The sequence below is a fragment of the Nipponia nippon genome, unplaced genomic scaffold (assembly GCF_047370975.1).
Source record: "Nipponia nippon isolate SJK-2023a ecotype South Korea unplaced genomic scaffold, ASM4737097v1 scaffold_7, whole genome shotgun sequence".
Taxonomy (NCBI): Eukaryota; Metazoa; Chordata; class Aves; order Pelecaniformes; family Threskiornithidae; genus Nipponia; species Nipponia nippon.
Window position 1 is genome coordinate 26,846,103 of NW_028262391.1, and position 24,320 is coordinate 26,870,422.

General features: G+C 45.1%; 1 protein-coding gene across 5 annotated transcripts; it reads left to right on the forward strand.

The window, feature by feature from the left end:
• Positions 1–387: 387 nt before the first annotated feature.
• On the forward strand, positions 388–22,514 carry SAP130 (Sin3A associated protein 130). 5 transcript variants are annotated; one of them, XR_015700276.1, is made up of 22 exons: positions 388–481; positions 1,259–1,376; positions 2,272–2,507; positions 3,117–3,275; positions 5,029–5,140; positions 6,616–6,740; positions 7,583–7,707; positions 8,300–8,450; positions 8,670–8,760; positions 9,040–9,144; positions 10,209–10,350; positions 10,622–10,743; positions 13,357–13,659; positions 14,669–14,846; positions 16,121–16,225; positions 16,979–17,340; positions 18,752–19,000; positions 19,351–19,476; positions 20,408–20,511; positions 20,757–20,889; positions 21,199–21,312; positions 21,540–21,563. XR_015700276.1 is itself a non-coding variant. In XM_087738463.1 (21 exons), the coding sequence occupies exons 2-21, from the start codon at positions 1,265–1,267 to the stop codon at positions 21,696–21,698; spliced, it is 3,180 nt and encodes a 1,059-aa protein (XP_087594589.1). In that variant the 5' UTR covers positions 388–481; positions 1,259–1,264; the 3' UTR covers positions 21,699–22,514. The 5 variants fall into 5 exon arrangements, 3 of the variants coding, with proteins under 3 accessions (XP_087594589.1, XP_087594591.1, XP_087594590.1); XR_015700277.1 differs by having other exon boundaries at positions 20,795–20,889; XM_087738463.1 differs by lacking the exon at positions 20,757–20,889 and having other exon boundaries at positions 21,540–22,514.
• Positions 22,515–24,320: the final 1,806 nt, after the last annotated feature.

Here is a 24,320-nt window from a genome sequence, read left to right on the forward strand (position 1 = left end):
GAGCGGCCCTGCCTGCGGCACCGGCGGGAGGCGCAGGCAGCGGGGCCCGCGGGCGGGAGAGGGGACGGGGCTGGCCCGGCGGCGGGGCGGGCGGTGAGGGACGCGGAGGCCGCCGCGGGCCCGGGGCTGCCGGGGGTGCGCGGTCCCCGCCAGCAGCCGCCGCGGGGGGGGGTGGCCGGCAGATGGCCCCGCCCCCCGCGCGTTTCCCAGGAAACCCCAGGGCTTACGGCCAATAGTGCGCCCGGGCGAGGCGCCGCCCCTCCCTCCTCTCGCGAGGAATTTGCCCGGCGGGACGTGTGCGCGGACTACATCTCCCAGCAGTCCTCGGGGGAGGGCCGCCGCGGCCAATGGGCGGGGGGCGCCGGGGTGGGCGGGGCCGACCGGGGCCAATCCGCCGTGGGCAGCTACGGCGGCGGAAGCAGAGCTCGGTTCTCGGCGGTGGCGGCTCAGCGACGGCTGCCGCGGGGCGCCTCGGGCACAGGTAACGCCGCGGGCAGCGCGGCCGGCGCCGCCTCTCTCCGGCAGCCGGGGGTGGCTCCGGAGAAGGGCTGCGAGCGGGGGGCGGCGGCCGCCGCTTCAGTGCGCGGCGGCGGGGAGGAGCCCGCGCCTGGCGGCAGCGCCGCGGAGCGGTGCGAGCGGCTGAGGCGGCGGCGGAGAGGAGAGGGGCGGGGCGGGGCCCTGCGCGGCGGCGGGACCGGGGCCGGGGCCGGGGCGGGAGGGCGGGAAGGGCGGGGCAGGGTAGGGTAGGGCAGAGCAGCCCGGGGAGGGGAGAGCCGGGCCGGGCCGGGCGCTGCGGGTCACGCTCGGTGCGGGCAGGGGCGGCCCCGGGCGCCGCCGCGCTCCCGGGAACATCCGGGCCCTGCGGCCCCTCACGGCGGCACGGCACGGCAGGGCAGGGCGGGCCCGGGCGGCACGGCCGGCCCTCATTGGCCAGCGCCGTCCTCCCCGCCATTGGCTCGCCGCCTCCTGAGGTCATTAGTACGGTCGTTCCTCACTGGCCAGGGACGCCTGCGCTGGATTGGCTGGTGTGGCGGGGGCGCGCCGCATTGGCGCAGGGTTGGCAATGCCGCTAGCGCCGCGCCCAATGAGCGGGGCGGGAGCGGGGGGCGGTGCCTGCGGGGGGTGTCGTTGCCCCCCGTGAGGCGGTGGCGGTGCGGGGGGGAGGAGGAGGGGGGGGGGGGGGTGCGCCGCGCCGCGCCGCGCCGCGCCGGTAGCGTGACGTGCTGTGACGCAACGTAACGGTCGGCGGTGCCCGCAGGCGGACATGAGCTCGCAGCAGTTCCCCCGCTCGGGCGCGCCGCCCGCCGGCTTGGGACCAGCGCCGCCGCCCATCCCCACCAGCGGCTCCGGCGGGCTCATCGCCCCCGCCGCCACAGGTAAGCGGGCTCCGGGAGACGCGCCCGCCCTCCGCCGGCGGCCGCAGCCCGCGGGCAGCCGTCGGCTCCAGCGGCAGGGAGTGATCCCGCTGTCCCCGGCGGTGTGGGAGGACGGGGCGGCAGCGGGCGCGGGGCGGGAGGAGCGGGACGGCCCCGCAGGCGTCTGGCAGCCAGCCCGAAAGCTGCCTCGGTCGCGAACGGGAAGAACAACGTGAAAATCAATTGAGTTGCTGACTGAAAAGCGACGTCAGGGCAGAGCTGTTCCTTTGCTCCTTGCGAGCGTGTTTGCTCGGCTGCCTGCGCCCTCAGCTCCCCTTCTCCGAATTTTTAGCACAAGTGATGAGTGAATACAGGAACATTTCAGGTAGCTGAAAATGGGGTGGGAGCCCTGATTCCACTTACTGCTGTCCCTGCCAAGGTTACAGGTTTCCAGCAGGCTGCCAGAGGTGACTGGGGGGGGAGCGGCTTCATTGTCAGGGGGGTTTACGCTTATTTTTCAGCTTGATATTCAGATACATAATGCATTAAATGAAGGCTTTCTAATACTACCTGTTTGATGCGGGACTTCATGGAGGTTACTTAGATAATGATGTATTTTTCACTTCAAAGAAAAATTAGTAAATCTTTGTTTGAAGAAGGTGTTTAGATGGACCTCTCAGAGATGACCCCAGGCTGCCTGGCATTACAAGACCCATCAGTTCTGAGGGGAACCGGCAGAAGCAGTGCCAGAGTTCCTAGGGTTTTCATCACTGGGATATGTTTAATTGTAAGGGTGAATTTCTTTTACTTAGACTGTTTCTGACGTCACATCTCTGACCTGGTGGGTGACCAATGTGAACTTGTTAACCTTTTTTACCTTTTTCCTCAGAGTTCCCTTTTTGTTTTTTTTCACTAGTGAGCGATGAATCTAGTCGCGACTCAGAAGTTGCTCCCAGAGAGCACATCGGCCCTGGCAGCTCTATACAACCTCGAGAAGAAAAGCAGGAACCGGTGGTGGTTCGGCCATATCCACAGGTTCAGATGTTGACGCAGCACCACCCTGTCCAGTCTGGTGCCCCAGTGACAGTGACAGCACCACCAGCACATTTGACTCCAGCTGTCCCACTTTCCTTTTCAGATGGACTTATGAAGGTAATGAGGAGGTTCACAATTCATAGGGGAAAAAATACAATCTATATTACAAGTTACAGTGTTGAGAAAAAATAAATTGCACGGAAGACTCCCCTGCTTTTGTTTCTTAAGCTTTCCTTGCGTGCTTCTACTGACTGTACGCTGCCTCGTGGGTTTAGCTGTTCCATACCATACACTGAGGACTTCATAGTATCACAGCATTATTTTTGAGGGGGGTGGGTTTTGTTTATCTCCTCTTAAGAGAAGAGTGATTTCAGTCAGTTTCTGAAATCTCCCCTTTTCCCTGCAGGAGTGGATGAGAGTATCAAATTAACTGTTGATGCCCGGTGTCTGTAGGGGAATACCATAGCCCTAACAGATTCCACTTGTGACTCATGCTGTATGTTAGAAGCTGCATATTTGCAGTACAAAATATGCCCTTTCTTTGTCCCAAATGAAAACGGAATAGCTGTAAATGACCAGTATCCTTCCTCTCCAAATACTTAACCATACTTATCCTTGCGCAAAGCTGACTTTCTCTCCAGGCTTTGACCCCCAAAAATGGTTTCTGCTTCAACATTGAGCTCTCATTTGGAGTTGCCAACGTTTCTGTCTTTGTATTTCTTGTAGCCTCCCTTGAAGCCCACCATGCCCAGCCGGCCTATTGCTCCTGCTCCACCCTCTACTCTCTCGGCTCCCACAAAGGTTCCTGGGCAAGTTACTGTGACCATGGAAAGCAACATACCACAGGCTCCAACAATTCCTGTGGCAACGATCAGTGGGCAACAGGTCTGGGGTTTTTTGGGTTTTTGGGGGGGTTTTGTTTTTGTTTTTTTTTTTTTGTTTTTAATTTTCCAGCTCACTACGTGGTCAGATCAATACTAATATTGGTACAACTGAGGTGGGCTCTTGCAGCAGGAGGGAGGGTAGAGGCAGCAGGCTTCCCCATTCAGTGGCCACTCGTTGGATCGGTTCTGCTTGGAGCATTAAACCTCAGACTCAGTTATCACTAGCTCTTTAGAAAGCTGCTGATTTGTTGTAATCTTCCAACTGACGTAGCACAGTGAGGATGTGATAGCAGAGCCATATCCAAAAGCTGCTTTGCAGCTGAGTCTTTCCTTAAAAGCTCCTGCTGTTTCAGTAACACTTGGAGAATTTCTAGTGTAGACAAACTGCTGGGATTCATCACTGCAGTGTTCTTTAGCTCTCCTGGGAGCAGATCAGAAGAGACTGGTGAACAGTCCATGGCTGTGCATTGTATTCTTATTAAACCACTAGGGACAAAACTTGAGACATAAGAATTTTTTTTTCCCCTCTAACTTGGACTGCAGAGCCAGTCCTTGTGATTTGAAACTAGTTTGCCAGAAAACTCATCACTAAACCTCTGATGTCTCAGGGTTTTGATGTAAAGTGCCTTTAGGAGGATTTGAGTTAGGCTGGCTAAGGATGTGCAGCAGTTTCAGTGGATTTTTAGCTCTATTAATATCCTTGGGAAGTCCAGAATTATTAGAAAACAGAATTAATTTGTTGCAGCATTTGCCAGGTTCCTGCTATTCTCTTGACTTTACTGGAGAGGTGGTATGAATCTATGCCTTAAAAGTCACTAGTGGCAGGAGGGCCATCTCTCTGGTTGATACGTGGGTGACTGCTGACTGTCTGTCACCCATGTGCCAACCAGAAAAATAGATCAGTGAAATAGATAAATCTTTGCATTTTCCACACACAATGTTAGCAGGTTCTGTAACTTTATCCTGTAGAAATATCTGCCTCTTTCTGCACTCAACTTGTAAAGCATGCAACGTTTGTACACCAAGTATTTCTACAAAATCTCTTTTCTGTCTTTGGGACTTGGATATGGTAATGCTGTTAGTGGGGTGCCGTGGTTTAACCCCAGCCAACAACTAAGCACCACACAGCTGCTCACTCACTTCCCCTGCAGTGCGAAGGGGGAGAGAATCAGAAGAGTAAAAGTGAGAAAACTCGTGGGTTGAGATAAAGACAGTTTGATAGTAAAGCAAAAGCCACACACGCATGAGCAAAGCAAAGCAAGGAACTCACTCACTACTTCCCATCGGCAGGCAGGTGTTCAGCCATCTCCAGGAAAGCAGGGCTCCATCATGCGTAACGGTTACTTGGGAAGACAAAAGCCATCACTCTGAACATCCCCCCCTTCCTTCTTCTTCCCCCAGCTTTACATGCTGAGCATGACGTCATATGGTACGGAATATCCCTTTGGCCAGTTGGGGTCAGCTGTCCCAGCTGTGTCCCTTCCCAGCTTCTTGTGCACCCCCAGCCTCCTCGCTGGTGGGGTGGGGTGAGAAGCAGAAAAGGCCTTGACTCTGTGTAAGCACTGCTCAGCAGTAACTACAACACCCCTGTGTTATCAACACTGCTTCCAGCACAAATCCAAAACATAGCCCCATACCAGCTACTATGAAGAAAATTAACTCTACCCCAGCCAAAAGCAGCACATGTGGCCATTAATTTTTGTCAACACAGCTGATCGTTTATTTTGGGTTTTGCTATTTCTTTAACTCTGCAGGGGCATCCCAGTAACTTGCATCATATCATGGCTACCAATGTGCAGATGTCTATCATCAGAAGTAGTGCTCCTGGGCCTCCGCTACACATTGGAGCTTCTCACCTACCCCGAGGTAAAGATCTAGCTGTGCTATCCCTGCCTTCTGTTCACAGCCTCTCAGGGGAGGTGCATCTAACCTTCACCTCTAAAAATTCTCCTCACTGCTAACGCAGCTAATACTTCAGCTGTTAAAACTGCTAGCATAATAGGTGACTGGTTGCCTTTTAAGCATTATGTTGCCTTCAGCCATTTAGGTCAGGACTGTGGGACAGTGTTTAAAATGCTGGCAGATACCAGCACGTCTGTTATTCTAATTCTGTGCTGTTAAAACAGGGAACACTTTCAAGGCAAAATATACACTGGTATAGACTGACCTATCCTGCAAAATGTCATGTAGGTTCTTGGTAGCAAGCGTTGTTCGCCTATGACAGTGGCACCTGAGCAGTTGTGAGGCATATTCTTGTACCCACTTGTCACAGGATCACTTGTGCATTTTTGTGCATGATAACATAGCCTATTGTGTGCATTTGCACTTACCCTTGAGTTAAATGCTGGTGCAAACTACAGACTCTTGTCTCCCAGGATTTTGGTTGCTATGGCTTACAAAACAGGAGATCAGCCCCTTAAAAGAAGCCCTGTGCTCAATACAGTCTGTCTGGTTTTTGACTGCAGTTCTACTTTCAAAAAGCTTATGGGTTAAGTTTCCAGTTAACTTTAAACTGATTTGAATTCAAAGTACCATTTATATTTTTATTTCTTTTCCTATTTGTTATTTGATCACTCAAGAAAAAGAAGTTGACATGAGTAAAGATCTAATCTTTTACTAGAGCAGGTGGAAGGACTGTGCAGCTTTACTTCTAGGTGAAGTAAAATGTAGTTTTGTTCACTTGATTCTTGTGGCACAGCTGCCACAGACTTTGTATCGTCACTTAGTGCTTGTTTGCTTTTTTTTTTTTTCCCTTCCTGCTTTTATTCTCTCAGCTTACTTTCAAGGTAATAATTTCAATTAGGGACATCTACAGAAGCTATGCAGTCTAGTCCATCAAATGATTTCAAGGCTATTTGCCTTTGATAGCAATTTCTTTTGATCAGGAGACAGCCAACAGTAGACAAATGAAGCAAAGTCCTATGCTGTTGTAGCTTTAAAAGTTGGTTGGGGTTTTTTTGTTTTGTTTTTCTTTGTGTTGGTATCAGGTGACTTATTTACACATTAGCCCAGTGATCAAACTGTTTGAATTATTTCTACTGACTTCCATACCTTGGAATAGAAAAAGATTGGGTTTGCAATGCAAGGTTATTGTAGGGGAATAAGAAGTATTAATAAAGCCAATTTATTTAAAATAATACCTACCCTTCCCCACATACTTTTGTGAACCTTATGTATATTTGTTGCAAGCCTTACTTTTAAACCAACATCACCTGAACTGACATACATGTGAAATACATTCAAACTGAAATACATACCAGCTAAGATCAGAGTCTGTCTCTGCGGTCATAATGGAGTCATTTGGGTGCACGGTATTTTAACGCACTTGGTTTGTTTCCCAGGTGCAGCGGCTGCTGCAGTGATGTCCAGTTCTAAAGTAACGACAGTCCTGAGACCAGCTTCGCAGTTGCCAAATGCAGCTACAGCTCAGCCAGCCGTTCAGCACATCATTCATCAGCCAATCCAGGCAGGTAGCAGCCAGGCAGCTCTGCAGAACTCTGACCACCGGCTCCAAATTCTTCCTGCCATTTACTTGTAACTGTGTATTTACTGGGCTGAGGCTACTGCCAGCTCTCGTCCAGTTCTGTTTCTCGGGTACCAGTTTCTAATAGCAAGTAGTGAAATGGCTTTATAATAGTGAATTAGTTTTATTTCCTTCATAGACCTGGTGCCAGAAATTGGGTTTTTAACTGTCTCCAAGGTGCTTAGAAACTGGGAAGAGGATTTAGTTTAGATACACTCAAGTTTTAAAGTCTGAAAGGTCTGGTATGATGTGCTCATGTTAATTTATTCTTAAAAATATATATTGATGTAGAATAAAAAAAAAATCTCATTTTAATATGCTTCTGTATATCTCAGCTTATATACACATATAAGGAGAAGATTGTAGATATTGTCTCCATACAATAGTACTAGTGTTCAATGTTAGGATAAAGGGTTAAACATCTTTACTTTGTGCTTTCAGTTAGCATCCCAATGCAATCACCTTTGACTTCCTGTATATACTTGGATCAGGGTTCCTTTTCATTCTGAAGGGACCTGACCTTTGGGTTTTTTTCCTGAAGACCTTCAAGGGATCCAGTCTTGTTAACTTTGGTTACTGATTCCTATGACATAGATGCTTTGAAAACCAGGACAGATCTGCTTAGGAGCTTGCAGATCAAGTCAGAAAGACTGGAAATGTCTTGGAATGCCAAAACTTAGCGATAAGATCTAGAAAAAAGCAGTTTTAGCCAAGTAATTCCAAGCTGTTGTCTAAATAGCAGAATTTCTCTTCTGAATTTGTCTCTTCTTGACACATTTCTATAGTCTCGTCCTCCCGTGACAACTTCAAGCACTATTCCTCCGGCTGTGGTGGCAACTGTCTCGGCCACAAGAGCTCAGTCCCCTGTTATAACTACAACAGCAGCACATGCTACAGAATCAACCCTCAGGTAAAGACGCTTTGAAATCTACAGTGCTCGGACTTTACAGAGGCTGCAGGAAGGGGAAACACACGTGTTAATCATCCAGAGCTGATAATACTCTAGATGGGGGATGATGTAATACAAAAACAGTAATGCCTGCACAATGCAAATGCTTTCAGTTCTGTGAATAAAAATTACTATGAACATGAACTGTTGCTCTGTCTTCTGAGAAAGAAAGAGCGTAATGAATCAGTTGTGATCTCCTGCTTCCTGGAAAGCAGAGTTTCTGTTGCAGGAACTTGTGGCTAATTCAGCCCACCTTTTTTATGAAGACACAGTGAAAAAAATAACACACGAACATTGAAAAGCATCCCTGACAGAAAGTCTTTTTTATTAACTGACACACGTCATTGATAAGTCTGCCCTCCTAGTTGGGCACTTACGGAAGATGAGGACAGAACAGTGTAGTTAAAGCAGCATAAGAAACTGGAACATATATTTGATAGCAGTGCTGCTTTCAAAAAGAAAGAGGCCAAAGCCTGATGTGTGTCCCTGCATCTTATCTTTCATATTTAGTATCCGTGTGGTCATCTTCATAACTATTTTTCTTTCTCTCCAGTCGACCCACCCTGTCTATCCAGCAGCACCCGCCTTCCGCAGCTATTAGTATTCAGCGGCCTGCACAGCCGAGGGATACAGCTACTCGGATTACACTACCGTCTCACCCAGCTATAGGAACACAGAAGCCACAGCTCCACACCATGGCTCAGGTAAACTGCAAGAAGGAGGAATAAAAAAAAAACCTCTTGCTTCTTCTAGACAGAATCTCTTTTGTTTCTATCTTGAGCGCTAAGATTAAATTTGGGAAAAGAGTTAGTATTCGGTGAGAAATTCATGTTCTTTACAGTCAATGCAGCATGATTGCATACTAAGTAAATATTTTAAATATACTGGTCTTTTAACTTGAAGATTTTCTTTTCTTTTCATAGAAAACCATTTTCAGTACTGGTACTCCAGTGGCAGCAGCAACAGTGGCACCTATTTTGGCAACGAATACGATTGCTTCAGCAACCACAGCTGGTGAGTATTCATAACGCTGTTGTAGGAGACATGTGGGGTGTGTTTTTTGTTGGGTTTTCTGTTGTTTTTCCTCCTTGAAGATGGGACCTGATTACTTCTGAGGACTTCTTTATGGTAAAGACTGCATTTGGAAGTGCATGAGCAGACTTCAGGAGAGAAATTGCCGAGTTCTTCAGGGAGGTTGTCTGGGTTGGGGGTTTTGCCCTCTTTCTTTGGATATAGATACACTGGTGTGGTAGGGCTCCGTAGAAAGATCTTGTATGGTTTTTTTTTCTTTAGGTTCTGTGTCTCACACCCAAGCGCCTACAAGCACCATTGTCACCATGACAATGCCCTCCCATTCTTCCCATGCTACAGCTGTCACGACCTCAAACATCCCAGTTGGTGAGTGATATCAGTTTTAAGAAAAGTGTGTAACTGATGCTTCAATTTTCTGTTCGTACTAGTAGTGTTTGTGTATATTAGCAAATTAAGGAGGGGAAGAAAATCAGTTCAAGCTGGGAGAAACCAATTAACAGGTCTACTGTGGCATAGCTTTTTTAATACCAGGAAGAAATAGATGTTCTAGGAGGACTAAATAATAAAATGGCTCATTAACTTACTCAATTGAATTTTTAGACGAACTTGGGCCTTTTGGCATTTCAGAACCTGTGTTGTATATACTGGAAGTTGTAACTGCTTGGTAATAGAATATGGCTTTCATAGTTGATTTTGTAAGTTCCTTCCTGTGCTTCTTGAGTGTAGCCCAGTCGAGTTTGGTTAGTGTGTGAGGTAAAACACTAAGGTCTAGAGGTGAGACACTTATTTGCCTAGTTGTGGAATCTGCCTGAGATGTTTCCTACAGAACTGCATAAGTTTCTTTCTGTGCATCTCTGTTTTCCTGCTGACCTCCTTCTTGTTCTTTTGAAATCTTGTAATATCTTTCCCTGCCATAAATTTCCAAGGAGTGAAGTTGTAACACAATACCTCAGTGTTTCCTGTAAAGCTTTTGTAGGTGTTTTCTTTCTTTTCTTGGCCTCTGTCTATGTATACTTGTCTGCCTTGATCTCATTTCCCTTGGTCTCTATCAAGTTCTGCTTTGAAAACTTGGATAAATAAGTCCTTGACAGCAGAAAGGAATGGGCTGATCCTAAGAAAAAAAAAAATTCATTTGAGCGCTGGAGTAACTTAATCTGTTAGCAAGTATAACTTACATGTGCATTTATAATGTCCGTCTGTTCTGGTACAAATCAATGAAAAATGCTTCATTTCCCTTGTTATTTCTTCCTATTGAGGAAACCTATCACCACTGTGGATAGGAAATTGTCTGGGGATGGGGTGGGTTTTTTAATTTGGCAGAGGGCAGGGAGTAATATTGGGGGTTTTGCCAGGAGAATTAATCTTGCCTTTGCAGCATCTACCAACTTTTACTTTGACTGTTAACTGATTACACATTTGTCTTTATGCAGCTAAAGTGGTTCCTCAGCAAATCACGCATACTTCTCCCCGGATCCAGTCTGATTACACAGCAGAGAGGAGTAATCTCATACCCCTCTCTAGTCACCGGGCATCTCCAAACCCAGTAGCAATGGAAACCAGAAATGACAACAGGTGGGGAAATAACAGCTCTATGAATGAGAGTGTGTGTGAGTAGGGTTTGAGTGCCTTGCTGCTTTTCTAGGTTCTGATATGCTGGAAATAATGTCTTTTAAAAACCTGCGATGGGGGTGATTTGGTAGTTTTGAATTAATCATGATAGTTGAGACACTTGATAGCTTATGACAGTTGAGATTACAAAACTCAGGGAGTGGCCCAAAGGCAGAGGTTGAAGATGAGCTGTTGAAATGGTGTGTATAATACTTGCTCTCTTTGATGCCTGTAGGCAGTCGGTGCCTGTCCAGTTCCAGTATTTCTTACCAACATACCCGCCCTCTGCCTATCCTCTGACTGCGCACACCTATACCCCTATCACCAGCTCAGTTTCCACCATTCGCCAGTATCCAGGTAAGGCAAGCTCTGGGGCAAGCTGACTTTGACACTTTGTTCAGTTGTTAGCTCATGTATGAGCTTCAGTGATGGGAGAAGCGAAGAGGCTTCTATGCTTGATTCTGACAATTTGTCACAAAAAGTCTTTGATGACTTGCTGGCTGAGGGGAAGGCTCATGGGCAAGGGGTATTGAACCGCTTCAGAGGTACTAAACACAGCTAATAACAGTTTCCTCAGGAGTTTCACATTTGATACCTAAGGGTTTGCATCTCTGTAAGTAACAGTTTTCTGATTCTACAAATCAAAAAGTTCAACTCCTCCAAACCAAACCAGCTCTTTGATGCATCTTCATTCCCTGGTGTTCTGACGAGACCATTTTAATCTCTTTCCACACGAGTGTACAGTTTGAGAGAGAAACCTGAACCGAAAATGGAAAAAATAAGCCGTATTGCACACTTTTGCATTAGTGTTCTATTTAAAGGAATGGAGCAATTAATGTGTTTGAACTGTTGCAGTGATTTGCAGACAGTCAAAAAATCATGTGTAATGCGAGCCCACATAGCCAACCCAAACTTATGTCATTCTGTGACAGAATTTGGAGCGCTTTTAGGTAAAACTGAGTGGTTTAGGACTATTCTCTCTAATGTGATAATCTCCACAGTCCAAATCCTAGGAATATGCATGATTTGGATTTTCATGGAACATCTGTGTCTGCTGGCAGCATGTTACCCCTGAGCAGTATAGAGGGAATTTGGAAGGACTTGTAGGTGGCAAAGCCCATTTGCTGAACGGGAAAGTATGCACAGAGAATTGAGTTACTGGGGCCTGTTCTTTCTGTCATTGAAATTTCCAAGTTGCAAGTCTTGACTATGTCATGTCAGGATTTGAGGTGGGCTTCAGGATAATTAAGTGACTTGCAAAAGGGGCAGGTGAGCTTCTTTTGTACCTTCCTTCAGCACTTTGGCTGAAGGCTTTAAAGGAGAATATGCAGGTGAGTGCTGCTACTTGGTGTTGGCAGCTGTGGTTGAGGAGTGGTAGAGCCCCTGATAGAACGTGATTGCAGACTATCAGGAGTTTCAGTTTTGGTAGCGTATTGGGGTGATGGTAGGCTAATGCTAATTTTTAAGAAATCAGATGTGGGTTCTTCAGCAGGAGCTCATTGACAGAGACATTTTGCTTGTTAAATTGACTTGAAGCATCAGTTGAAGGTACTAATTATGGCAATAACTGGTGACAACTCAAAGCAGACAATTCAGGGAAGGATATGCAGCTGTGCTGAGCACAGCCAGTTGAGGGCTTAGGTAAAAGTGCAGAGGAGACTTTTAAAAAGATTACTGAGATAAGGAGTGTTAACATGGAATTTTGGGGAAGAATGTTGGCTTTGGCTTTCCAAATGCTGGTTGGGTTTATATAGTCTCCCAAAAGGATTTTGTTGGATAGAAAGTTGTGCAACAGGAGTGTTTCACATAAGCTGTTCCACTGAGAGAATGAATGTGCCATACTTTATACAGAAGCCATTTTCAGGGACCTAGTGCTGGATTTCTGGGGTTTGACAGCTGTTTTCAGAGTGTCTTGTCAGCACAAGAACTTGATCGAAATCCTGTGACAATGAGAAAAACAGCCTGTTCTGCGATGAGAGGGCTCTCCATTGTTAGTAAGCAAGTCCATTGTTGGCAAGTCTGCACTTGCATTCTGTGTATGGCTGCAGAAATAGTGGTACTGTTCTGTAAAGACTGGAAATCTGGAGACCCAGGAACTGCAGGCAGTCTAACAGCATTGTTAGACGCTGCCTGGGAAAAGTTTTTAATATGCCGTATAGTAGATCTGAAAAGATGGAATCACAGTTGCTCAGAGCTGTAAATTCAAATAAATGGATTGAATGTCTTAGAACAGGTGCTTCATTGGGGACATCATTCTGCCACAAAAGGATTTCGTGTTCATTTTAGCTGTGGGATCCAGCCTATAATTGCAAGCCCTGTTCTGAGTCAGATAAGATTATACTCAACTTCAGAACAGTTTGTCCACTTGTGCTAAGGAAAATGGTTTTTATGACTATGTGGCTGGGGAAGGGGGATAAGGAAGTAAGCCCTGTTTTAAGGTACTTACACTTGAGTCTCTGCTTGCTTTTGTACAGTCAAAGGTTTGGTGTTTTTTAATTGATGCAGTGATAAGCTCTGTGGAAAGACTGTCTCTTGAAAAGAAATGGCTTAGGCTTCTGATTTTTTGATTTTTTGATTTTTTTTTTAAGCAGGAAAAATGCGAAGTGTTGGTACTTACAAGCATTGTGAAATAAGATACTGAGGAAAAATAGTGCACAGCTTTCTGAGACTGGAAGCTGGGTACAGAAATATAATTTGAGTCTAACCAAAAGTGGATTTGAACTTGATCTTTTCTCTCTTGTTGCAATTTGGAATAGAAAATGGAATGGAAATAAAGAGTAATGTTTCATTCTTCTGGCAGACAATCTGGTCTCTCAACTCTCAAATTTACTACTGCAACAAGCAGGCTGGCAAATTAATTTTTCAAAGCAAAATAGCCTTTGCAAGTAAATATTCGAGTGAGAGGTGCTAGGGGGAACTGAGGCGACCCACTGGGTAGGTGTGACGAGCTGTCTGTGTTGCTGATCCCAGTTTCAGCCCAGGCGCCCAACTCGGCCATCACGGCTCAGACTGGCGTGGGAGTGGCCTCCACCGTCCACCTCAACCCCATGCAGCTGATGACCGTGGATGCGTCTCATGCCCGTCACATCCAGGGCATCCAGCCGGCACCCATCAGTGCGCAGGGGATCCAGCCAGCACCAATCAGTGCCCAGGGCATTCAGCCAGCGCCAATTGGGACGCAAGGACTCCACCCTGCTGCACCAATTGGCACGCAGGGACTGCAGCCAGCACCAATCGGTGCTCAGCAGCCACAAGCTGACACCAAGACTTCAGGTAAGAGCAACCACCAAAGTCCACGCTTTGTATCTAGTCAGAGCAACTGAACTTCTCTCCTGCAAATTTGGCTTATTTTTTTTCTTTGATTAATGATCTTGTGGTCCAGTAGTGGACACTAAATACATTGATATGCATATTCTCCCAGCAAATATTTTTTTACCTATTTCTTAATTTAGTTTTTTTTTAAGTGTACCGGGTGGAGTGTGTGGGTAACCTTGAATGGGTTACTACAGTGGAAGAGACTGGTAGTGCCTGAGCTTAAACAATTCTCTTCAGTAAGGCCTTGTGGGAAAAGTAATTTACAAGTAAATGATGTTCTCCAAACTGTTCCGGCTACACATTAGATCTCAGTAGCAATTAAAATATGGCCAGGTAGCTTCAGCAGTTGGTAACCTGATCCTGGGCTGTGATAGAAACCATCTTTCATTAAAAATGATGGGTCTGATGAAACCCCAACAACTTACTGAAGAAATGGGGTATGGCAACCAAGAGAATACGCTGTTGCAAAGCTGGCAGGCTTATTGTGTGGCGACTTCCTGACTGTCTAAACGCTCTGCATCAGTTAGTTGGCCAAACAGGCTTTGGCAGAAGGTCAGAACATAAACACAGCTGATGGTGCTTACTTATGAATGGCATGTATTGCCACGTAGACTCTACCAGGAGTGTTCTTCTGTTGACCCAGTTGTGTTGGTGATCTCCCTAGTGATTTCTGTGTTTTCCATTTCTTCTGGAAAAGATTATTTCCCTAGCAGCAGTTGTTAGGCAGAAGGAGGTAGTTTCCATCTTCCCTGCAGAAGGTTCAGTGATTAGATTGCTTGTAGCAAAGGTGTTGCTTACAAAATAGTCTGAAAGCACTGCAGTTAAAGATTGATGGAGTCAAGGGGAGCATGGACAACATGTGCTCTGCAAACACCTGCTTTGTCATCAAATTTCCTTAAGTAACTGCTACTTTTTCCTCTCTGTTATCTCTTCTTCTCTTTGCTGTGTCAATGTCCATCCTTCCCAGCAGTAGTCTTGGCAGATGGAGCTACCATTGTAGCCAATCCTATTAGCAACACATTCAACACGGCTTCTGCAGCAACTACAGTTGTGCAAACCCATAGCCAGAGTGCCAGTGCCAGCGCGCCAGCCCAGGGCTCTTCCCCACGCCCAAGCATCCTCCGGAAGAAACCAACCACAGATGGGTGAGTAGAATTGAAGATGACATGTGAATGACACTTCTGTGCAATCTAGCCCAGCTAAATGGAATCATTTCAGTGGAGATAAGAAAAGTTCTAGCAGATTATTCAGTCAGCAGTGGTCGTGAGTAACCTGCTGATCTGTCAAACATGCTTCTTTTCCTTGCCCAGGGCAGGATATAGGTTTTTCTTACTGTCAGTAATAAAATGAGAAGAAGGACAGTTTGCCTCCTAGCTCTTGAGAGTGACCTTTTGAGGGAAAGTGGATTTGAGGCTTTCTTGCTTAGTGTAATAAAAACAGAGAGTTCATAATCTACTAAAATTGGAATTCAGTGCTTTGTCTTCAGTGCTTTTCTTGAAAGAATATGTGGATGAGTAGAAAGGACAGGATTAGTACCCTGCTGTGAAATTTGATTAGGAAAAAGGGAGGGAGTAACTTAAACTCTTAAAATATTTTATGTCGTCTGTCTGATTTTAAATGCCTGAATAAAGAGGCAAGAGACAGCCTTAGAATTAACAATGCATTTCCTCCCAACTAACAAATGAAAACGTTTGGAACTGATGTGTCCTTTGAGACTAAAATTGCCTATTTTTTTTTATTTGGGTGGAAACCTTTTTTAAGGCAGAGAAGCTGCATGCTGTAAAACTGAAACAAAAATTAAAGAAGCAGAGGCAGATCACTAAAGATTGCTTCCATTTGAGAGGTTAATTATTTTGGACAACAGTTTGACTTCCAGCCCCACAGGAGACTGAATGGTCTCTCAGATACTTTTCTGTATTCAGCCCTGTGCTGCCCAACATCCACATTCAGGGCCTGAGGTCTTGGAGTCAGGCTTTGACACAGCCTAGTCCAACTAAACAAAGCAGATGCCTGTCTGAGCACTGTTTAGTTCCAGATGTTTGCTCAGTCTTGAAAAAGCAGTGGAGGACAGTGGCATGGCCAGACTTCCCTTCGTCCACTGTGGGAGCCTGGCAGTCTCAGTAAGATGCTCTGACTGGCAGGATGAAAGTCAGATGAAAGTCTGACTGGCCTAAATGGGGGTGAGACTAGGCCAGAGCAACTAATCTTTTACCTTTAAAGAAAACAAAACATAACATCTAATTTGAAAAGTAAAATGAGACTTTTCTGTAGCAAATCAGTTATACTGAAGACAGAGTGCAGTGATACAGCTGTAACTCCTGTCCTGGTTTGGGCAAGAGAGGGTCGATTCCTTTGCTCTCAGTGGTATTTGTCTTTGCATCAGGGAGGTGGGAATCTTAGATCTGTCTGTCTCTTACAGGCTGGCAGTCCGGAAAAGCTTAATTCCACCTCAGCCACCTGAAGTAGCTAGCACACGTGTCGAGAGTACTATGCGAAGCACATCTGGATCACCAAGGCCTGCTGGGTAAGACTTTAGGAAACAACCAAGTGCATCATAATAGTTTCATTATATTTGTTTGATTTGTATTCTTTAGCTATTGGATCATTTTCTTTTCTTTTGGGAAACTTAATCTATTTTGAATTTGTCAGCGTGACAACTTTGAACAGACTTGACTAGTTCTGCTGTTGTGAAGCTGGGGCAGTAGCCTTTTAGAAGATGTGGTTATGAGCTCTCATAGAAACAAACAAAAAATCCTCTGCTGTTGTAAAGGATAGGCCTTGAAACTTTTTTTTCTATAGTACTTGGAAATTAATGCTGAAGAAAGGTAAACGGAGCTTCTACCCTGCTTCAGTTGATTTCAGTGGCTTTACAATTTATTGTTTTATAACTATTAGCCACAGTGGGAGCTCTTGGAAACAGAGGATGGGGGGCAGTACAGCTTTGGGTAAAAGTTCCTCTTGTCTGCATTGTGAAACTGTCTTGACCCTTTTACAAGTATTTTGAAGTTACCTGGAATTAGTCATGAGATTTGCTTGTTACAGTGAGTGGAAGAAAATACCATCTATAATAAATACAGAGGATTAGAAAGGAAGTGGAAGAGGAAATGTAATTGAGATGACACCTCCTGTTGTTAAACACGTTACTGAGCCAGGTGTTACTTGCGGGTGCAGGAAGAACTGGATAGTCTGAATTGAGCTTGGCTCATTCACTTTGTGCTAGGTGGTTGTGACTGAAATGCAGTTAACTTCAGTTTGTTTTGCTTTTTTGATGTTACAGTGCCAAGCCAAAACCTGAAATTCATGTGTCCATGGCCACTCCAGTCACTGTGTCTATGGAGGCAGTGTCTAATCAAGGCGGCGAGCAGCCCACCATTGCGGTCCCCCCCACGTCCCAGCAACCCCCCTCTGCCATTCCAACAATCATCGCAGCAGCCAGTCCCACTTCGCAGCCTGCAGCAGCTCTGTCCACCATTCCAGGAGCTGTCCCAGCTGCTCCACCAACTTCTACCGCAGTTGTGGCAGCACCCGCTCCTCCATCAACCATGAGCGGTGCCCTGTCAGCAGTGCTGGGTCCTGCGGTACCAGAGATAAAAATCAAAGAGGAAGTGGAGCCTATGGACATAATGCGACCAGTATCTGGTAGGTGGTTGTTAATCATCAGGTTGTTTCTTTTGTTGTTGAGACAGCGTAGAAATTAGGAGGATTTCAACACCTCCATCCTGAAAATGAAATTGCTTCTCTTTCAGGTAGCACAGACTACCAGTCAGAGGGTTCCCATATGCCTTATTACTCATAAATTTCTTCTTTGCCTTCTGCCTAATCTCCCATGAAATCACTTGTTACTGTGACTGCTGTGTTCATGTTCAAATGATCCAACTCCAAAGAGTCGGTGTGAATTCCGTGCTTAAAAGGCACATGCTCAGCAGCGGTACCAGTATATCATGAATCGGTACAGTTAATTTCAGTTTTCCCACAAATCCTACTGTTCAGGTCCAAGGGCCTTTCTTGTATGTTAGTGACCAGAGTAGGACTTCATAGGGCCCTCCTGTGATTCACGGATATTTTTCTCTAGAACTTTTTAAAATATTCATTATATTGCCTTGCTTATCCGGCTTGGCCATAGCTGCTTTCAGATGGTATGATGAGTAAAATTCAGATTCTTATGGATCTCAGGTCAGGCACTATACAGTGGCAAAATGATACAAATGCATCCCGCATTCATGGGTTATGTGGTATCAGAGTTCTGTTGTTGCTGTTGGTTTCGTCACTCTCCTTAAAGCTGTATGTTCTTCTGTGATAGAAGAAGCTGCTTGCTACAGATGTCTCTGGAGCACAGGCAGATAGCGCTAGGCTCTTCAGTGTTCTTTTGTCTTTTACTGTCAGTTGTGGCTATGCCAAATTGTCAAGAGATCCCATCCCAGAAGCTTTCTGTGGCAGCCTGAGTCATGGCTGATAGAGCTTTCCCTTCTGAATGTCAAGGAGTGTCCCCATAAGCTACCTGCTGCTGTGCCGCCCAGCTTCAGAGTGTGTTGATTGGTGCAGTGACTTACTGACATGGTGCTGTTGGCTTGGCAGTACAAGTAGACTCTTGCAAGGAGTACTGCAGTCCCAATTTGATTGCATGTCACTCTCTACTTACATTATGAAGAGGAAAGGGACTTCCTTGCTATTGACTGTGATCTGTGCTGGCACACAAAGATACCTTTTTTTACAGTAACGCAAGACAGCTGTTAGCATGGATTCCTTTTTGTAGCATTCAGCTAACATAAGCTTTGAATATGAAGGAACTGAGGGACAATTGTCTCTGCTCTCGTTCTTTATGCTCTTGTACATGAGACACTAAAGATCGTAGGGTATAGGCTTGTCCTAGCAATTGCTGCTGGCTTAATATCTGGCCTTCTACACACGTGGAGCTGAAGTGCACATACAGTGGAGTTCATGCTCCTCACAAGCGCTGAAACAGCAACTAGAGGTAGTGTTCAAACAATGCCAGTGTGTTACCTTTGCACTACTGACAGTTTGGGTTTTCTTCCTCTTTCCTTCCTCTCAGCAGTCCCTCCTTTGACTACGAGTACTGTGTCTCCATCTTTGGCGTTGCTGGCCAACAACCTTTCAATGCCTCCAAGTGATTTGCCACCTGGTGCCTCCCCGAGGAAGAAACCCCGTAAGCAGCAGCATGTCATCTCCACAGAGGAAGGGGACATGATGGAAACAAACAGCACTGATGATGAGAAATCCACTGCCAAAAGTTTGCTGGTGAAGGCAGAGAAGCGCAAGTCTCCTCCAAAGGAGTATATAGGTAATGTAATCTCTAATGTCTTTTTTCCTATTCAAACGTCTGTATTTTTGCTTCCTTTTGTTTCTCAGAGGAGGTGCTCTGTCATTCTCCTGCTTTGAAAATAGAAATAATACAGAGTCCAAGTATGCGCTTCTCAGCACTTTCTGTATAGTGACGTTGCGGGGAAAATAACCTTTCTTGATATATAATGCATCATTTTGTATGAGGTAGTGCTTACCGATCTTCTGCTGGAGTTATTGTGTCATGCTGATCTCCTACTTTCACCTACTTAATGATGATGATGATGATAATAATAATAATAATAATAATAATAATAATAATAATACAGTTCTCCCTGGATCCTTTTCTAGATGAAGAAGGTGTCAGATACGTCCCTGTGCGTCCAAGGCCGCCTATCACGTTGCTCCGGCATTATCGCAATCCTTGGAAAGCCGCTTACCACCACTTTCAGCGATACAGTGATGTCCGGGTAAAAGGTCAGTCTGCTTCTTGTAGTTTGACAGTTTCATTCATCCAGGATGAACCGCTTCAGCGTATCTGGTAACGGTGTCTTAAGAGCATTCTTAGCTAGCTGGTGTTGATAAGCAATCCCACAGAAAGGTTTTGATTGCAGTTGGGGAAAACAAGGGTTGATAAAGTGAGCTAATGACTGTTGTTAGCTAGAGGTTGCCTAAATCTCTTCTGCTCTCAAGATAAAGGAGAAAAGAAGGGAAGGACACCACGTAGAATTAGATATAATTTTGTAAAAAGAAAAAATCCTATGGTTATTGAGAAATGTATTTATGTACAGTGATAGAAACTTACTAAAGAAAGTAATCCTTAAGTGACATGCTACAGTGATATGCTACAGTTTAGTTTTCTGATTTTCTTACTACCTAACAAACTTGCCAGTTTAATCAAAAACATTTTGGATTTAGCGTAACTAGTCTTCTCAACTAACAAATGGGCTTTCAAAGAAAATTTTTTTCCTAATATGAGGAAAATAGAGATCAGATACTGTTTTTTAGGTTTTTTAGCTAATATCTTGGATTTTTTTAAGCAGATTGTGTTTGCACAGTTGTAAAAACCCATCAAGGAGGGAGTAGATCTGTATTTCAGTGGTAAAGGGTGGACCCTTTACTTTTTCAGGCAGGGTGTTGAAACACTGAGCACTACTTTTTTTTTTAAGTGGGGCGAGGAACAGGATATAATTTTTCTGGAAATACAGATAACCTGTTAATAAGCGAGAGCAACAGTCAGGTACATGGCAGATGGGCAGCTATTTTCCTATTCAAATCAAAACCTTGCTCGCTCTCCTTTATTAAGATGTATGGGGAGCCAGAGTTGGGTTACTGTTTTTGTTTGAGAAGAGAGGCCTGGCGAACTCCTGAAATCTGAATAACACATCTTTGTATTTCCCGGTGACAGAAGAGAAGAAGGCTATGCTGCAGGAGATTGCCAGTCAGAAGGGTGTGTCCTGTCGTGCACAAGGGTGGAAGGTCCATCTCTGTGCGGCACAGCTACTACAGCTGGTAGGTGAACGGGGCTTGCCAGCTTCCTACGACATGGGGGAACACGGAGTTGCATAAGGCAGGAGGATGTTTTTACAAACTCAGTACATGGTCATCTGACATTGGGATACCGTAAAGGAGCTGGTGTGTAGTGCCCAAAGGGAGTGGGACGTGCTTCCCCCTTTCTCAGGAATGTGGCGTAAGTGGCTTGGAAACTTAGAGTGTTGGTTTTGATCCAGACATAAGAGCTGATGTATTTTGTACAGATGATCAAAATTGGCAACTCCCTCCTGCTGATGCACAGGTCTGAAGAAGCGTCTGTTTGGGATGGTGCGGCTGATCTGAGGAGGCAGCACTGATCCACATTCCTGGATGCTTCTGTTTCAGGTTGGGGGTGAGGTAGGTGCTCTGCATTCTAGCACCAAACTCCCCAAAACCTCTGCATTCCTGGAATAGTATTGTGAGAAATAGGGGAAACAGTTCTGGTTAGGGTCCATGTTTGTTCAGAAGTGGAGCAATCCTGTAAATAGGATGTTAGTAAGAATGATAGTGCCACACTCTTATGTCAGAGGCTCCATCTTCTGAATTACTAACATGAGCAGCTGAGAAGGGAACAGATTATCATCTTCTCTGTGTAGCTTTCTTAATGCGGGCGAATGTTTTCTGGCCTAGCGGTGAACCTTCTCATGAAGTGCTAATGTCTTTTAGACGAACCTGGAGCATGATGTGTATGAGAGACTGACTGCTCTGCAGGAGGGACTCATTCCTAAGAAAAAGGCAGCGACCGATGATGACTTGCATCGAATCAATGAACTGATACAGGTAGGTTCCTGTGGCCTCTCAACCCAGCAGAATTGCTTTACCCTTAGTTACAGAACATCCTACTGCAATTAGTAAGAGCTAAAGCTGGCTTAAAAAAAAAAAAATCACATGGGTACACTTCCCGTGTTTCTTTCCAGTGTCATCAGTTACAAGTGGTATTACGAAAAGGCGCAGTGGCTGCTTAGACTAGACGGTCTGCTGTTAATGACGACAGTGTTTCATTTCAGGGGAATATGCAGAGGTGTAAACTTGTGATGGATCAAATCAATGAGGCTCGAGACTCCATGCTAAAGGTCTTGGATCACAAGGATCGTGTTTTGAAGCTTCTAAACAAGAATGGAACTGTCAAGAAAGTATCCAAATTAAAGCGAAAGGAGAAGGTGTAAAGCCAGAATAATGACTCTGGAAATGGAGAACGTGTACAGAATGGAGTTGAACCTTTTTGTAGTTTGGGTTTATTTTTAAGCAGAGCATCTGAATAAAAAGGATGAGTTTAGGGAACAGATGGCTACAGATGGACATGTGAAGCCTGGTGACCTGAAGGGATTGTCACTGATCTGTCATAATGAACAAAGATTTCTCTCAGGCTCATCCCTTTTTAAAGGCTTTCCACTCCCATTTCTTTAACCCTCCTGATGTGTCAGTGCCTACTAATTGGAACTAGTGATGCAATGTGTGGTGGACAGTGCTCTCCTTCTGTTCTGCAGCTTAGGGGTAAACGTACATGAGGTGTGTATACACCTGTAATGCAGGGGAAGATTCTGCAGGGGACACCGGGAGGCTGACATACAGGTATTGACCCAGACAGCAGCCATGCTTCAAAGCACTGAAAATGGCACCGCTTTCAGTTACCCCATTCAGTTTTTGTTCTTCTGACCTTCCAGTGTCTGAAGTAGCCTTCTTAAACCAGTGCCACTGCACTAGGAGATCTGCCATGCTCAGAATCTCCAATGGCTCAGAAGTCCTAGCTGTCAAATTAAAAAAAAAAAAAAAAGGAAAAAAAGTGGGAGGGAAATCATTTCAAAGTTTTTGTAGTGTCTGTCTGTGTGTGTGTGTGTGTGTGTCTATGTTGGTGCTCTGGGATACTTGTTTTGAAGTACCTCTTGCAACAGAGGACTTCCCGTAGCTGGTGTAATGTTAATTGTATGTACCACATACATCCTGAAAACATTAATAAAGGACTTGGAGGTTTTTGTATGTGAGCAGTTTGTATACCTCTATAGTAGTGAAACTATTCAACCTGTAAACTCAAAAACAACTTAAAGCCTTGAAAGAAGCCTTTTAGGGAGAAGAAACAGAATGTTGGAAAGTAGTCAGCCTCTTGTGTTGCAGAGGGAAGGAAAACTTAATTCACGTTTCAGCTCCTAAAGATGCAATGTGGAATGCCCCCCCCCATGCGCTTGTGCATTTAACCTTAATTTTTCAGAAATGTTGCCAAATCAGTTAATTTTTAGTCTCCTCAGCAGGAGGCTTTAGTTTCGTGAACTAATTCTGTTTTAAGAATACTTTTTTTTTTTTTCCTTATCCAGTTATAGGGCTGTTATCTTGACTTTATTCAGAACTGAGTTATTTCAGAAGTTAGATTAGAAAAAAAGGTATTTAATTCCTTATTTCTGATTTCTTTTTTTAAACTGAACAAGTAAGTAGCACGTCCATATTCACACTGCTCATGTGTTTTTTAACACATACAAAACCAACCAACTTATTTCAGATTTGTCTGGATGGCAGTCTCGTTTTCATATTAGCTTGATTTTACTTTTTAAAATAAAACCACTTTCATTGTAAGATACAATTCTAGTATAATGATATTGTAACTTTGATAAGAGGAAAGTTATGATAATCGTTTGCTAATTTCCTTGGCTAGAAGAAAGAAAACATCAAAATATCCCTAGTTTTACAAGTCCCCAAGGAGCGTGTGCATATACATGTGGCTGTTGAAATGCAAGAGACTCTGGCGCAGCAGAAATTAAAATGTGAGAGGTAAGACATGAAAAGGTGGGAATCAGATAAACTGCCGCTTATCACCTCGTGTTTCTTGTGCTTCAGGAACAGAACATGCACAACTGGTCAAGTATTTGTTTGACATTGTCATAGTAATAAAACACTGACACCGCCAACGCTCCCAGGTCCGTAAAGACTCTGCAAGAAGCTCGCTTGCGATTATGAAGTTGCCTTTTATAGGGTTGAGAACTGTTTTGCATCGTTGGCAAAGGGCTTTTGGATGAAATCTAAGGCATTACCAGCAAAGGGTGAGGTATTGGGGGGGGGGGGGGGGGGGGAGGGAGGGAGGGAAGGATTCTTCTAAAGACTGCAAAAGTTAAAAACTTGCTCTTAATCCTTTCTTCTAGGCTATTCTCATCAGATTCTTTGGAAAGACTCCTGTAGTAACCTTAATTTTCATAAACTGGTATTCAAGGCTATCATCTGGACTAAAGGGATCGTGCTATTCCATAGCCTTAGAATGGTAATTTCAGTGTTGTCCTAGTGCTGCAGAAACCATATTGATTCGTAGTAAGATCCATGGACATTCAACTGGATTTCTGCAAATGTTGTTTTCTTGCCTCTTATTTGTTATGCTTAGATCAGGAACGCTATACAGAAATTCCATTTTTCAGTCTTAGAGCTATGCCAGTTTATTTGTCTCTTGAGGTTGAATGTGTAGTGTGCAAAAACCCGTTTGTCAGCTTTCTTAAGCGTTTTGCCGGTGTTCTCAAGAGGAAGCTGGAAAGTAGCGTTGTGGTCACGTAACTTGCTGTGCACCGAGAACAGCCCCAACACCTTGACTTTTACAGTAACCCTCACCCCAGAGACTTTGCTACCGGGAAGCACCAGCTGAGACATCTCTCCTTTGAGGTTATCCCCTGGGCCCGTCTCCTAGAGCCACCGAGGGAATCGCTGCTTCTCTGCAGTATTTTTGATAGGGCTGCGTAGGAGGGGTGGAGAAGACTGGGGTGCCCCGCGGGGGCCGAGAAGCAGTTAGAAATACTAAAGCAGTAGTTTTTGTGACA